This window comes from Gopherus flavomarginatus, chromosome 7, assembly GCF_025201925.1.
Source record: "Gopherus flavomarginatus isolate rGopFla2 chromosome 7, rGopFla2.mat.asm, whole genome shotgun sequence".
NCBI lineage: Eukaryota > Metazoa > Chordata > Testudines > Testudinidae > Gopherus > Gopherus flavomarginatus.
Genome location: NC_066623.1, coordinates 4,999,228 through 5,015,291, shown reverse-complemented (window position 1 = coordinate 5,015,291; position 16,064 = coordinate 4,999,228). Strand labels below are relative to the sequence as shown.

Here is a 16,064-nt window from a genome sequence, read left to right as displayed (position 1 = left end):
CCTCGCCCTGACACAGAGGCACTTCCGGGTTGGCAGTGGGGAGGAAAGGTCCGTTGCCTTCTCTACAGCGTAGGGGTGCGAGCGGACCCGGGCCTCCGGCCAAACCCACCTCCCACCAGCTTCAGCCTATCGGTAAGTTGCCGTGCCGTGACGACAGAGCGTGTCACCGCGGTGACGTCGCAGTGATGTCAGGGGGCATCTCGGCGAAGCCTTGTTCAGTCCTAGGCGGAGGCTGCAGTGCCCTGGCCTGACGTCATGCTGCCCCCGGGCAGTCAGGTCATGACGTCACTGCGCTGACGTGTGCTCTGTAGTGACGCTGCAGTACAGGGAGATTGCACTGTGTTCCCCTAGAGATCTGCTGGGGGCAGACAGGGTTAATTCAGGGATGCCCGGTGGCCGGTGTCATGCAGGGGGTTGGGCTAGACGATCCAGGCACCCCCTCTCACCTGGGCTCTGTATCACAGTGACTCAATGCAGGGCTCTGTCATGACATCACGGCGCTTCAGCCTGGCAGGGCCCCGCTGCATCACAGCAAGCCCTCGATACCTCGGCCGCCCTGTGTTCTGGGATGGTACTCTTGACACTTTGGGATGCCCTGGGCACGGAGTTTTGGTCTGAGGATTTGTTTGGGTTTTTTTTTTCATTTTTATTACAATTTAAAATGTCATTTGAGCCATTAAAAGCAGCAAAGAGTCCTGTGGCACCTTATAAACTAACAGATGTTTTGGAGCATGAGCTTTCGTGGGTGAATACCCACTTTGTCAGATGCATGTATTCACCCACGAAAGCTCATGCTCCAAAACGTCTGTTAGTCTATAAGGTGCCACAGGACTCTTTGCTGCGTTTACAGATCCAGACTAACACAGCTACCCCTCTGATATTTGAGCCATTGATGCGCTTTTAAATCAGAGTGAAATTTGCAGCTGCTATCAGATTTGTTTTAAATTGCAATATTTTTTTTAAAAATCATGAAATGTATCTTTATTTCACACTCTACCACTATGGTTGTTATCAGTGACATGGGCACTAGGACACCATACAGTCTCTAGAGCTGGCTGCCCCTCTTATAAAATGTACAAGGGGAGAAATATAATGGTTAAGTCTTAGGCCTCAATCCTGTAAACTGATCTGGGCAAACAGGCCCTTGTCATCCTGCAGAGCCCCATTGCCATCAGTACGGCTCTGCCCTGGATGGAAGGGTCTGCCCACATGAATCAGCATGCTCAATTGAAGCCTTAATCTTTGATTCAGGAAAGCAACCAAACACATGCTTCAAATTAAGCATGGATTTAAGTGCCTCCCTGAATTGAGATGAATTTAATAATGTATTTAAGGGCTTTTTTGAATTGGGGCTTTAGGTCTAATTCAAAGCACATTGAAATCAATGGGCCTAATGATCAGGATTTTATACTTCAAACTATGCATCTTGTTGTGAGAAGTCACACTGATTTCAGTAGGACTACTCACATGAATAGAATTAAGCAAATGCATAAATACATGCAGCTGTGAGGCCCTCGAGAGACTCAATTTTCAGTTTACTTATTTTGAAATCCTATGTAGATTCTAATATATTATCACATTTATCATGTGGGAAAAAATGTCTATTGTCATACACTAATTTCAACTTTATTTTTTTTGAATATATATTATAACAAACTACTTGACAGGCCACGCAAAGATTATATATACAGTAAGATAATATTTTCTAGTCATGAAAAAGTAGGTTTGTGATTGAAGTGAAAATTAATTATTGTTGTTGTAGACGATTATAGAAGGATCTTTAAAGATAGGGAAATTCAGAGTTCAGGCCTACAGTCTGATAGTCCCAATGCTGGTTATTAGGGAGTTGGTATATTTTAAAATTGATATCCCAATTAGTTTGGACAGTCTAGGGATTGGGAAGTGTATCTTGGTTTTTTGATTCCAGTTTATCTAGATATATGAAATGATGTTACACCCAATGATGTAGAGCTATATAACTTACTATTTCTCAGGTCTCCATCGTACAAAGACTTATGCATGCGTGTAACTTTAAGTAGTATGAGTAATCTCATTGACAGTTAAAGTTAAACTGTCAGTTTCACAGGTGATAGCCAAAGATTTGACTCATATAACTACATGCATCTTGAATATTTATCCCTCCACAACTCTTTGTTGTTAAGTATGGCTGGAAGCTGAGAATGAGCAACAGGGGATGGATCACTTGATTCCCTGTTCTGTTCATTCCCTCTGGGGAACCTGGAATTGGCCACTGTTGGAAGACAGGATACTGGGCTAGATGGATCTTTGGTCTGACCCAGTATGGCCATTCTTATGGCTCAGTAAAGGTTAAATATGTTGAGCTTAAGTTCAGGTTCAGACATAAACAATTCCAATTACAACTGTGAATGCTTTCTCTTGCCTTGGTTTTAATACTTTCTTGAAGAATGTGATGTTTGCACTTGTCATGTTTTATCCTCTTTTTGACTCTATCATCAGCTTCAGCAGCTGTTTTGCAGAAATGTGATGATGGTTGAGTAATATGGATTTAGCAAAACATTCTCTTCCAGCAGTTGACAATGAAAGATGATTGTCTGCTTAATAATAATAGGTTTGCAAAAAGGGAAATGTGACAAACAATTTATAATAAATCAGACCTTGAAGAATTTAATGGTAAAATTAAATGACCCATCACTCCTGATGTTTTATACATTATGCAAATTCATTGCACGTATAGGGGTTAGCATATGCAATTACTGAAGATAATTAGCTCACTCTACTGAGGGAAAATGTTGCTAGATATTTCCGGTGTTGAAATAATTGACTTAGGTTTCTAAAGCCAGTTTAGAAATAGAGTTAAAAAAACTTGAAAATCTAATAACTTAATTTCTTCATTTTGATTTATTAAAATTATCACAAGAAAAGCACTGGAGATATTGGAATTATCTCCACTGACTCTAAAACATCATTAGTCAGGAGATTACAGCGATTCAGTATAATAAGCTACTCTGTGTCTGATTCAGTAAGGAAAATAAGAACTTGTTTTCACTGCAGAGTTAACTTGCATGTTTCCCTTAACTCATATCCCAACCACATAAAATGGTTAATCCAAGTGTGCTGGTGCTTTTATCTTCAGTGAGTTTAGACCAGTGGTTCTTAAACTAGGGCTGCGTTTGTGCAGGGAAAGCCCCTGGCGGGCCGGGCCAGTTTATTTACCTGCTGCGTCCACAGGTTCGGCGGATTGCAGCTGCGGGAAGTGGCACAGGCCAAGGGACATGCTGGCCGCCCTTCCTGCAGCCCCCATTGGCCTGGAGCAGCAAACTGCGGCCAATGGGAGCTGCAATCAGCCGAACCTGTGGTCACAGCAGGTAAACAAACCTGCCTGGCCCGCCAGGGGCTTTCCCTGAACAAGCAGCGGCCCTAGTTTGAGAACCACTGGTTTAGACTACAGCTCAAGTTAGCGCAACTCTTCAGCTGCTGACACAACCCCTCTGTGCAGCTGCAATGTTATTTTGCAGTGTGACTGCTCTCACTGGAGCTGGGCTAATTTAAGAGGAGTTAAGTCAATCACTCAACTCTGGAGTGAGGATATACCCTAAATCTGCTATCTAACTATATTGTACAGACTGCAGAAATGTATGTTAAGGAAGGAAGCTTGGGTGAAAGTGATTATAAAATGATAGAGTTTGCAGTTCTAAGGAAGGGTAGAAGGGAGTACAGCAAAATAGAGACAATGGATTTCAGAAAGGCGGATTTTGGTAAGCTCTGAGAGCTGATAGGTAAAGTCCTATGGGAATCAAGACTGAGGGGAAAAACAACTGAGGAGAGTTGGCAGTTTTTCAAAGGGACACTATTAAGGGCCTAAAAGCAAGCTATTCCGATGGGTAGGAAAGATAGAAAATGTGGCAAAAGACCACCTTGGCTTAACCACGAGATCTTGCATGACCTACAAAATAAAAAGGAGTCATATAAAAAATGGAAACTAGGTCAAATTACAAAGGATGAATATAGGCAAATAACACAGGAATGCAGGGGCAAGATTAGAAAGGCAAAGGCACAAAATGAGCTCAAACTAGCTATGGGAATAAAGGGAAACAAGAAGACTTTTTATCAATACATTAGAAGCAAGAGGAAGACCAAGGACAGAGTAGGCCCACTGCTCAGTGAGGAGTGGGAAACAGTAACGGGAGACTTGGAAATGGCAGAGATGCTTAATGACTTTGTTTCAGTCTTCACTGAGAAGTCTGAAGGAATGTCTAGTATAGTGAATGCTTACGGGAAGAGGGTAGGTTTAGAAGAGAAAATAAAAAAAAGAGCAAGTTAAAAATCAGTTAGAAAAGTTAGATGCCTGCAAGTCACCAGGGCCTGATGAAATGCATCCTAGAATACTCAAGGAGTTAATAGAGGAGGTATCTGAGCCTCTAGCTATTATCTTTGAAAAGTCCTGGGAGACGGGAGATATTCCAGAAGACTGGAAAAGGGCAAATATAGTGCCCATCTATAAAAAGGGAAATAAAAACAACCCAGGAAACTACAGACCAGTTAGTTTAACTTCTGTGCCAGGGAAGATAATAGAGCAAGTAATTAAGGAAATCATCTGCAAACACTTGGAAGGTGGTAAGGTGATAGGGAATAGCCAGCATGGATTTGTAAAGAACAAATCATGTCAAACCAATCTGATAGCTTTCTTTGATAGGGCAGGGGACTGGACTCGATGACCTCTCGAGGTCCCTTCCAGTCCTAGAGTCTATGAATCTATGAATGTTGCATTAAGATTAGCATTTTAGACTTTTATCCTTCAGGCATAGGGATGTCCACCTGCACATGCAGCTGTAGGATTGGGACTTGAAACACTCTGAACTGAGGAAATATAGAACTTGATTGTCATGTAGTAATTGCAACATGCTCCCTTTGCACCTATCAGAACCAAAATTGCCCTCAGATACACCTTTGTAACTCCCATTCAAGTCAAGTGGAGCTATGTGTATGTATCTGGTGGCAGGTTTGGGCCCATTGTATATTCAAGTTACATTTAACAGTATAACTAACAGTCACTGAACAGTAAAACATTAATCACTCAACAGCTTGTGCTGTGTATTTCCAGTTTCATAGCCAAGCACTTAGTCAGTTTTGTAACTACACATAGCAAAAGCAGCTGAAAAACCACACGTATGAAGTTAAAATTGATATTTATATTTATTATATGATTCCATAGTCATATAAATAATACCCACTGAAAACTTAATGGGAATATTTGTGCTATTCATGTTCCAACACACACCCCCTTTTGTTTGCTTGTTTGTTTTTTCATTTCTTATCCTTTATTTTTCTTTCTGGGCTTCGGTCATACAAAAGTTTATGCAGCACATGTTTAACTTCATGCACTGTGAGTAATTCTGTTAAAGTCAGTGAGATTGCTCACAGGATCCCATCCTGCCCCAATTGTAGTCAGTGTCAAAACTCTCACAGATGTTAGTGATACAGAATCTGGCCTACAGTGTGTAAAGATAAACACGTGTAAGTCTGTGCAGGACCAGAGCCCTAGTTACTGTTTTTCAGGAAGGAGCATACACCTCCTGTAGTGTTCGGATATTTTTCAATTGTACTTGCATAGAAAACAGATCGTAAAATCTTTTAAAATAGAAATGTTTTGTTCCTAACTGAAAAATAAGTGTCCTGATTTTGCTCATACTTTCCAAAAACATTCACTCCTGGAGCGTTTTTATCGGAAACTGCTCTAGCTATAATTTTTATAAGCCACTCCTAAGATGACTGTAATTAAAAAAAGAGAAAAGAAAAACATAATTTCTTTTTTTTTCAGTGTGTTTACTTTGAGCATTTGACTGCACTTGTTTATAGTCAATTTCTCTGTTTCCCCTATATTGGCAGTTTTCTTACCCTGTTAGAATGGTCTTTCACACAACAATAATAAAACGAGGGAAATCTTTTTTTAAAAATAGAAAAAATAAGATAAGACCACAAAAATTGGCAGCAGGGACATGTGGAAACACGTGTAGTATCTGAAACTATATTTAACACCTTTTTTTAAATGAACTAGATTTCCACAACTTTTATTGAATCAGATCTCATCTGACAAAACTAGGACCGATGCTATAAAACTTTAATCACATGAATAATGCTTACTCATGATTGCATCCTACTCATATCAGTAAGGGTTTGTAGGCTGCAACCCCTAAGTTGAAATAACATTTAAATTGTGACATTAAAGACAAAGGGTAGGTTAACACCTTGGCCTTAATTCATATTATTGTTCTGTCTTCACCTCCATCAAAAAAAAATGAGTGAAAGATTGTGTGTCAATATAAACTTTGAATCTTCTTGCTCTTTGTTGTTTCTTTTATACAGAACTGTTTATTGCACTTTGTTTCCTGTGGGTTAGGGGGAAGTTTAAAGAAAAAGCAGAACCTCTATGTTATAAAATAGTGTCTCATATATATACAAGAAATGAGAACAGACGTCATGTCACTTGATTAAGTGTGTGGGGAAAATATCCTTCTGAAACTTTGCATTTGTCTTGTGCGTATTAAACTTTTTTTATTAATGTCCCCAGAATATCTCCCTGGACAGCCTGCTCTAGCTCCAGCAGAACTGGATCAGCCCCTGTTTCTTTGCATTTCTTTGTGCTTTCCCAGAGATGCCCCTGGTGGAATGCAGCTAACTAGGCAACTCCATTCCTTATCAGCTTGCCTGTGGGAAATGGGTTCTGCTCAGTAGCATGGCACTAATCGAGTTCCTTCCACAGCTGCTGGCCTCATCCTAAAGGAAGAAACAAGAAATGAGACATGCAGAAAAAAGAATGGGGGGAGAGACAGGCTCGGTGCCATTCAGTGGGTTTACACAGAAACAACAGTTGGGGCCTACTCTTAACTCCACCTCAGGTTTAGACGTGCCTGTCAGTTGAACCTTGAAGGAGAGCCAAACAACAATACTGTTTTTTATAATTAACTGATTTTTGACAACAGCAACCAATAATGGGACAAAGTTATCTTGTCAGACTAGAAATCCAGATCGTCCTTGGGCAAATAACCTTTAATAAAAAATTCTGAGCCTGCATAGTATATGGTAAATGAATTTCCTAATTCCTGGATGTGATTGATTAATCTAGCCTATAAAGGAGCTAAAGAGCAAAAAATAGGTGCCTTCATTTGTAGAGTAATCCTTTGTGCAGTGATCCTGTTCCTCTGTGATATGTTAAAGTACTATAAGCAGCTTTAACTAGTAATGTCAAAATGATGAGAAAAACTTATCAAGTGCCTGCTGCCTCATTTATATAAAGCATATAGATGAATCACTTAATCCTTTGTACTGTCATAGTTATGAAATACAACCCTACTGGCATTTGTTATTGGTAGAAGAACAGATGATAAAGATTGAAGTCAGATATTCATTAAGATACCAGGGTATTTTAGTTTGTGTTTTTCCCATCATAAATTGGTTTTCATTGCCATGGGACAGTCTGGAAGGAATGATGAACAGCATGTCCTTGTTGTCAAGAAGGCTAACGGCATTTTGGGCTGTATGAGTGGGGGCATTGCCAGCAGATCGAGGGACGTGATCATTTCCCCTCTATTTGACATTGGTGAGGCCTCATCTGGAGTATTGTGTCCAATTTGGGGCCTCACACTACAAGAAGGATGTGGAAAAATTGGAAAGAATCCAGCGGAGGGCAACAAAAATGATTAGGGGGCTGGAGCACATGACTTATGAGGAGAGGCTGAGGGAACTGAGGTTGTTTAGTCTGCAGAAGAGAAGAATGAGGGGGGATTTGATAGCTGCTTTCAGCTACCTGAAAGAGGGTTCCAAAGAGGATGGATCTCGACTATTCTCAGTGATACTAGATGACAGAACAAGGGGTAATGGTCTCAAGTTGCAGTGGGGGAGGTTTAGGTTGGATATTAGGAAAAACTTTTTCACTAGGGGGGTGGTGAAGCACTGGAATGGGTTACCTAGGGAGGTGGTGGAATCTCCTTCCTCAGAGGTTTTTAAGGTCAGGCTTGACAGAGCCCTGGATGGGATGATTTAGTTGGTGATTGGTCCTGCTTTGAGCAGGAGGTTGGACTGGATGACCTCCTGAGGTCTCTTCCAACCCTCACATTCTATGATTCTGTGAGTCTGAGGAACATTTATTAGATCAGAAATATCTGGTCAGGTTTCATGAAAATTATATACAAATGTAAACCTTCCTCGTGCCAATTCATTCTTGGAGTTCAGTGTATTTACTGAAATGTTTTGCTTCTTGATTGTCAGTGGAAAAAAACTGATATATACCAGAAGCATTTATATTGATCTTTTGTTCTAATGCCATCCGTTATCTTGTGCACACCTTCATTTTGAAAATTGTGGGTCCTGTCCTTAGTCAAAATACCCCCTGACATCACTAGGAGATGCAGAGCATAATTTGGCACTCGTAGCTTTTAGAGCACTTTGGAGATGAAAAACGTACTGTAAGTGCTAAATAGTAGTAGCCATTAGTGCAATATTTTCAGCATCAGATTACGGTAAAAATGTGGAGTCTGATAATGTGGAAGTAAGAAAAGTTGTCATGAGGAAGAACATTTAGACATTAATGGCCAGATTTCAGAAGTGACTTTCCATTTTGTGCCCACAAATAATTGCAGATACAGTTTTCCAAGCACAAAAAATTGTGGGTGCACTTTATAGTACCTAGGCATCTAACTACTGATTGTACCTGCAAATCAGGTAATTAATTGTCTCAGGGCTATGAAATGCATCCACAGTTATCTGTAAGTACAGGACAAGAGGCTGAGTGGATACCCTTTGGAAAATCAGGACTTGAAATCACTTGGAAAAAAAATTACATTTTCATCCTTCGTCTTCCCCCTGTTGTGAAAACTGTTTTTCTTTGTCTGCCATACACACAATCCACATTTTGATCCCAATGGGAGCTACGCATTTCCAATCTATTAACACTTTGGCCCTTTTCTTACATTCTTTTTGCCCCTAATGCCTAGCCTCCCTGAGATGTCTTATTTTGGATGGGAGGACAAGTATACATCTGAAGTGACTGGAGTACTGATCATGCTAATACCATCTTACCCTCATCCCTTTGCCATGCCCTGAGCTCATCTCTGATGCCAAACCTCTCGGCTGACAGTTTAAATTATTTTAGTCTGAAATCTGTTTACTGGAAATGAGATTTGGAAACCACATAAGCTTGGTATTATTAACAATCCTAATTCTCTCTCTTTTTTTTTCCAGTTGGATTTCCCATTTCCACTGTTAACATTGATGGTCTTGAAAGTGCACTAGGATTCAGATATTTCCAGGAAGCTCTCTATCAATGAACAACTCAAGACCCTCCTCACTGATCTCGGTTTAATGCAGACAGCTTGATATTACACATCCTGCTCCTTACTTCAAGTTAAATGAAAAAACAATTTTCTCTAATCTTCCATGAAGCTCCGTTGTTGCCTGTTAGCTTTGATTGTTAGTGCTGGTCTGCCTGCTGCTTTTGCACTGGAAAATGTAGCTTCTAACAGGACAATTACACCTGGGTCAAGATCCATTTCTCTGACTGCTTCACTTCATCCAGTCTTCCGAGTCTTGGCAAACTCTCCACCACATCATGATATCATAGCAAAGGAGGGGGCCAGTGCTTTAATTGAATGTAAACTGAACATCAGCCAGTATGAATTTATCCTTTGGTACAATTCAAAAGCACAGCTGCTCAATGAAAGAGATGAAGGTAAGCTCTGCTCCTCTCTTAGATAGATAGTATCTGAACACTTCACCATCTTTAACATATTTGTCTTCACAACCCTCGTGAGAGGTTTATCCTCATTTTACACATGGGGAACTGAGGCACAGAGAGATGAAGTGTTTTGCCCAAGGTCACACAGGAAACCTGTGGTGTAGCAGGGAATTGAACCAAGTCCCAGGCTAGTGACCGACCACTGGCCAACCCTTTCTGCAGTGATGCTTAATCTTGTACAGCTGAACTGTCTTGCTTCAAAGGTACAGAATTAAAAAGCCATCGTGTCAGCTCCATAACTGATTTTTTATTTTTCCCTGCTCTTTATAAGAACATAAGAATGGCCATACCGGGTCAGATCAAAGGTCCATCCAGCCCATTATCCTGTCTACTGACAGTGGCCAATGCCAGGTGTCCCAGAGGGAGTGAACCTAATAGGTAATGATCAAGTGTTCTCTCTCCTGCCATCCATCTCCACCCTCTGACCAGCAGAGACTAGGGACACCATAACATCTTAGGTGCATACATTAAAAATAATTTCGCTCAAATTGTGACCTTTTCTAGCTGGCAAACTATTCTCATGTTTTCTTGTCCTTTCTGAAGGAGAGAGACTATCTGATTACATTTACTTCCTGATTTATGTGCCAGCAACTCTCTGGAAATCAACAGGATGTTTAACTGCTCAGGGAATGGTTTTGCTGGTTAACCATTGCTACAGAGGGAGATGCACTCTCTTAGCCATTCAGTGTTTAATTTAAAAAAAGAAAAAAAGTAATACTGTTTATAGAATCTGGAAAACATTCCTCATTAGATAACGAGTTTTAAGCTAGGTCAAATTGTGAACCTGAGCTACTCGACAGTATCCTCTTAATGCTGTGCCTGTTAATTTGGAGTATTATCCAGCTTATGTGCAGCTAAAATAATCTTTAGGTGCCATCTGGAAATGTAATTGAAAGCAGAGTAAATGAAGAGAATGAGTTATGAAAGCAAATGTGTCATCCCTAATTTAGTAAATATGTAGGAAATAGCTTGGGAAACCAGTATTATTATTATTTTATTTTACTTTATTTTTTACGAAGAGTTTTGTCAGTCAGTAGAAGAAGCACGGTTGTGTAGTAGTTAAAGCAAAAGACTGGGTCTCCAGGGATGGGTTTTAACACCAGCTGAACTACTTAGGATATGTCTACACTGCGCACTAAACACAGGCTCTGACTTGAGTTTGAGCCCAAGCCCCTCTCCTGTCCACACGCAATTCAGTCTGACTCTGGTCAGCAGGACCCAGGTGCTAGGACCTTGCTGTGGAGAGTCAGAGCCCAAGTGCAAGCCCCACTGGGACTTGGATCCAAGGCCTGTCATTTTGCAGTCAGGATGCAGGTCAAGTCACAGACCCAAGTCAGAAGATCTGCGCAGTGCAGTATGGAGGTGTTAGTATGGCTGTGAGAGACAGGCCAGCAATTGTTAACCCAGATATACAGTGCAGTCTGGATGCTCAGGTATGGGCTTGGAAACACCAAATCCACAAGCCCGGGTCCCACAGACCTGGGCTTAGTGTGCAGTGAATAACCATACCCTTACTGACTATGTGACTTTTTCCATGTCTCACTTAACTTTTGCTGTAGTCAACCCACATGGAAAATTGGACGTTATAATTATGTAGAGCAGTAAATAAACACAGCACTGTACAGTGGGCAAAATGTGCTACACAAATACTGGAATCCATGCCGCAAGAGCTGTCAGTCTAAAGGCACAGCACGGAACAATACGAAATGGAATAAAGGGTGGGATTTGAGCAAAATCTTATGGTAGAAAAGTACTTGTAGCACCTGAGTTGTAAATTCTCACTAAACAGGCTACAGAACAAAATCTCCACCACATTCGGAATGATCATTGATGAATCTTTGTGTTATGTAAGAGATGCAGTACTTAGTGCCAAGGCCTGTATCTCGATAAAGGAGTAAGCATAATTTGTTACATTTTCGTAATTCTCTTTGTCTCATTACTGTACTTGTTTCTTTTGGGTCTTTAGGTGGAAGATGGTTGATCACTGACAGAATCCTTAACATTACCAGTGTAACTTTTGGTGACCGCGGGCGGTACACCTGTGCAGCCACTAATCGTAATGGCACCTCCTACTACACTGTCACTCTGAGGGTTGTCTTCACATCGGGGGACATGAGCATCTACTACATGATTGTGTGTCTGGTTGCCTTCACAATCATCCTCATTTTAAACATCACCCGTCTGTGTATGATGAGCAGCCACCTCCGCAAGACAGAGAAGGCCATCAATGAGTTCTTCAGGACAGAAGGGGCTGAGAAGCTTCAGAAAGCCTTTGAGATTGCCAAGCGCATTCCTATCATCACATCTGCCAAAACCTTAGAGCTGGCCAAAGTTACCCAGTTTAAGACCATGGAATTTGCTCGATACATTGAAGAGCTTGCTAGAAGCATCCCTCTCCCACCTTTGATCCTCAACTGTAGGGCATTCATGGAGGAGATCTTTGAAGCAGTGCGAGTTGATGATCCTGATGAAGTTGGTGACACCAAACAGACCCAGGCCCTTACTACCCAAGATGCAATCTACCCCATCAACCCAGAGCTCAAGCGCAGTAATTCACCAGCAGGGGACTCGGATGATGGCTCCATGAATGAGCAGGGTCAAGAAATAGCAGTCCAGGTATCGGTCCACCTTCAGTCAGAAATACAAAGCATTGACACTGTTTCCCATGACAGCTGCCATTCTTTACCATCTGAAGAAGAGGCCTGCTGAATCCTGCAAGGTGGGATTATTAAAGGTGCATCTGATTTTTGTAGGGCGTCGTGAGAAAAGGAACCATAGTCAAATGTGCACAAGAAATAATGAATTTTTTTCCAGAATTTGAGGTGCCAAAACTATTACCTAAGTTGGGCATTTCCTCATCTATGTTTCTCAGTGCTGATCTATAGATGTAAAGCCTGCTTAGATGAGGCCATTTGGAATACTCCTTCGCAACAATTTTGTAAAGCAAACATACTCCACTGGAAGCATTTCACAAAAGGGATGATTCACACTCAATTTCTTGGTCTCCTCAGTTACTATATCAGAGGTGGCTAAATTGAGCTAAACACCTGCCATAGGATCCTTTCCTTTGTGAACTGTTTCTTCATCTACACAAAGAAATCTGAATTCTTTCAGATTCAAGTCTGCCTGCATTATTGTCATGACGATTTGAGAGGTGTGCTCTTCTTGAATTGCCTCTTGATGTGTGCAGCCCATCAAAACCATGGGCTTTGGCAAATCTGCTTTGTGTATTTTGCTTCTGTCTTTCCAGCAAAATGTACTGTACTTAGAATAAGGAATAGTGCCAGACTGTGCATCTGGATTAAATTGTCGTTGTTTCAAAGCAGTTTATGGAATAACCAGGGCTCTCAGGTTTTGATGATTCTGCAGAAACTTACCAAAATGCCGTTGTAGTATATGGAAAATTAAATCTTGATTTTGACATAATCAGCACCACGGTTAAATGACCAGTATTGCCAGATGCCTTCTCTGTTTCTGTTTTACATGGCAGGACAGGAAGGCAGCACTGCTAGTATTATCTGCCCCCGAACCTTATTGACTTTACTCACTGCAGAAAATCCAAAGGATTGTGGTGGATTTGACATTGCCGTGAGCAAGGGATGACGAGCTGGTAGTTGGTTGTCCTAAAAAACAAAAAAAATCTACAGATCAAGTGTCTCAGGCAGTTGTTTCTAAACAACATTAACAAGAAAAGTGGGGGGAACTTAAATCCAGTTTCTTAGCTGTGGCTAGTTATGTCTCGCTGATTCTGCTATCTGCAGTAACCCTCTGGCCACGCCCTCTTTCATTTCTAGCAAGCCCCGTGGTAAGAGCTGCAAGAAGATCTAGCACCGGAGCTGACCATACATTGCCCTGTGCTAGTAAGAGACTCTCCTGTGCCAGGAGATTCCTCAGATGAGGAGATCCAAGCCCTAGGAACTGGAATGTAGAAGAGAAGCTGACCCCTGGTTTCGCTTTTTGGTGCTGATCTTTTCCTTTTTTTTATTTAACATTTACAAGTGTGTCACTTAAATTGCATTGAGATTTAAATATATGTAAGGCTTGTAAGCACTCCACAAATTAATTTCTTACAACTGCTGGAAGCATATTGCCATATAATTTTAACAACTTGGCAACAGGAGCACCGCTTAGCTTCCCACATCTCTTTCTTTGCTTCCTATGTTTGAAAGGTGACTTGAGCGAGTGGTTTCCAGAGGGAACAGTCAAGATTCTTCAGAGATTTTAAGGTTACGTTTACAGGTGTGGAGGTGGATGACAAACAGATACAGGAGTGCCATTCTGAAAAGCACAGTCATCTGCGGTAATACATCCTTGTAATAAATGGCATGACTAAATCCTATTTATGTGTCAGTGTTAGAGAACTAGAGGTTGAAGCGTTTTTAAGTTCTTTCCCTAGAAGCTTCTGAAGCCAAACCCAAGTAATGCAGGGCTAGCAGAGCTTGTCTTGACTGAGAGGCCTGTGTTTATCAGGAACAAAGGAGTTGCTGACTGGATCAGCCCAGTAATCCATCTATTCCAGTCTCCTGTTTCTGACAGGTGGCTGTGCTTCAGAGGAATAGATCTGGAATAACTTGCCCTTAGTGAGAGATTCTTCCTCACCCTCATATAGCTAGAGGTTGTTTATGCTCCTCTTCATCTTAAGGGTTTATATTCCTTTCTCAGCTCTTTATTTATTCTTTAATAGTCATGGTTCTAGCTCTGGATATTCTTGTTGTTCAGATAAATGGCCAATCCTTTTTTGCATCCTGCTAAACTGCTGGCCTCAGTGATTCCTGGTGGCAGTGATTCTGCAGGCTAACTGTGCATTCTGGTGAAAAGAATTTCCTTTGATTGAGTTTGAATGTCATAGCTCAAAGATGTTAAGGCCAGAAGGGATGACCGTGTAGTCTAAACTTGTAGGGTCCCCAGGCCATAGGGTTTCCACTTCACCATGCCTGTCTTTCAGAGAAGCTGCTGTGCCCCTCTTTCAAACTGTCACACTACATATGGTGGCAGCATCCTTAATGTTTTTGTCCCGATGTTATAAATGCAATTTGGAGATGGAACTGTAAAATCAAGGCTCCTTTTAAATACTTCCAAACCAGCAGATGTGCAATAATGATTGACAGATGTCTCATCAAAAATGGCAGCTTGCGTGCAACAAAATGACACTGGAGCTATGTGAGATCAGTGTAAGAGAACAGCTCCCTATTTAACTGAATCTGTTCTTTAATTTGTATAGTTTATGTAGATAACACTGCGTTCTTACTAAACCGAGTCTGTGTTTGCCTATCGATCTGTTTCATCTGGTGTCTGAGTAGTAGAGAGAAAGGACTTGTTCCATTAGGCCAGAAAATACAGAAATGATGTGCTGGATAGTAACTTTTAAAAAAAAAAAATCCAAAATCAAATGGCCAGTTTACCATAGTAATAAGTCATTTCACTTCTGGGAGAGAGGCAGTTTTATAGGATTTTCAGTATATAAGTAGCATTTATGAAGTGTAGAGCCCAATCTTGTTTCCACTGAACTTAATCAGAGCAGGGTTGGAACCTAATATGACATCAGCGAGTGTATTGAACAGATTCCTATGACACTGTGAGCCGGGATGATGATGATGATGTGTAGAACCCATAATTTCCAGATAATGGACCCTAACATAGTGGTTTCCAAACAAGTTGACCTATTACTCCAAGGTTAGTGATATCTGTTACTGCTTGGATTTTTTTGATACATCTAACTAAAATTTATTTTGGAAAGATTACTTAAACCTCGTACGTGGGAGTTTTTTTAAACTCCTTGTAAAAGATGCATGCTTTTTCTTAGCTTCAATTAATGTCTCTGACAATCACATGGCTGTTTTATCTTTTCTTCCTAACCTCAATTTTACTTTTTGTACTGTAAACTCTACTTGTTAGCCAAGATTGTATCTAAAAGTAACTTTGTCTTGGTTATTTGTATTCTATAGAGTGCAATGTGACTGTGTTATGTAACAGCATATGATTCATACTTTCATAAAATTAATTGGTAGATTGGCAGAATAAATTTAGCAAAAAAAACCCATGAGTTTTATGATCTATTTTAATTCTCTTGCATCAGAAAGGGGGAAAGAAGGGTTCTCCATAAAGAGTTAATAAACAGCTGTCTTTAGCTAATGCCAGCAAAGCTGTTAGGCAAACTGGTAAAGGTTGCCTGTGTATCTGATTATCTGCAAGAAAATTTGTGCCATAACATCTTTGATTTGTCATTTTATAATATCCTAAAGTCCCCATGGCCATCTGTAATGACTCCTACCAGCTGCGTAAACAGATGGCT

At 40.8% G+C, this 16,064-nt stretch overlaps 1 protein-coding gene across 2 annotated transcripts; it reads left to right on the top strand.

The window, feature by feature from the left end:
* Nucleotides 1-19: 19 nt before the first annotated feature.
* MFAP3 (microfibril associated protein 3) lies at nucleotides 20-15,810 on the top strand. 2 transcript variants are annotated; one of them, XM_050961622.1, is made up of 4 exons: nucleotides 20-132; nucleotides 9,220-9,706; nucleotides 11,739-12,491; nucleotides 13,567-15,810. In XM_050961622.1, the coding sequence occupies exons 2-3, from the start codon at nucleotides 9,415-9,417 to the stop codon at nucleotides 12,479-12,481; spliced, it is 1,035 nt and encodes a 344-aa protein (XP_050817579.1). In that variant the 5' UTR covers nucleotides 20-132; nucleotides 9,220-9,414; the 3' UTR covers nucleotides 12,482-12,491; nucleotides 13,567-15,810. The 2 variants fall into 2 exon arrangements, with proteins under 2 accessions (XP_050817579.1, XP_050817578.1); XM_050961621.1 differs by having other exon boundaries at nucleotides 11,739-15,810.
* Nucleotides 15,811-16,064: the final 254 nt, after the last annotated feature.

Bases quoted from the DNA above. Each gene is read 5' to 3' on its own strand.
- MFAP3 (XM_050961622.1), top strand. From the start codon at position 9,415: ATGAAGCTCCGTTGTTGCCTGTTAGCTTTGATTGTTAGTGCTGGTCTG. The intron at 9,707-11,738 runs GTAAGCTCTGCT...TTGGGTCTTTAG, and splicing joins GCTCAATGAAAGAGATGAAG to GTGGAAGATGGTTGATCACT.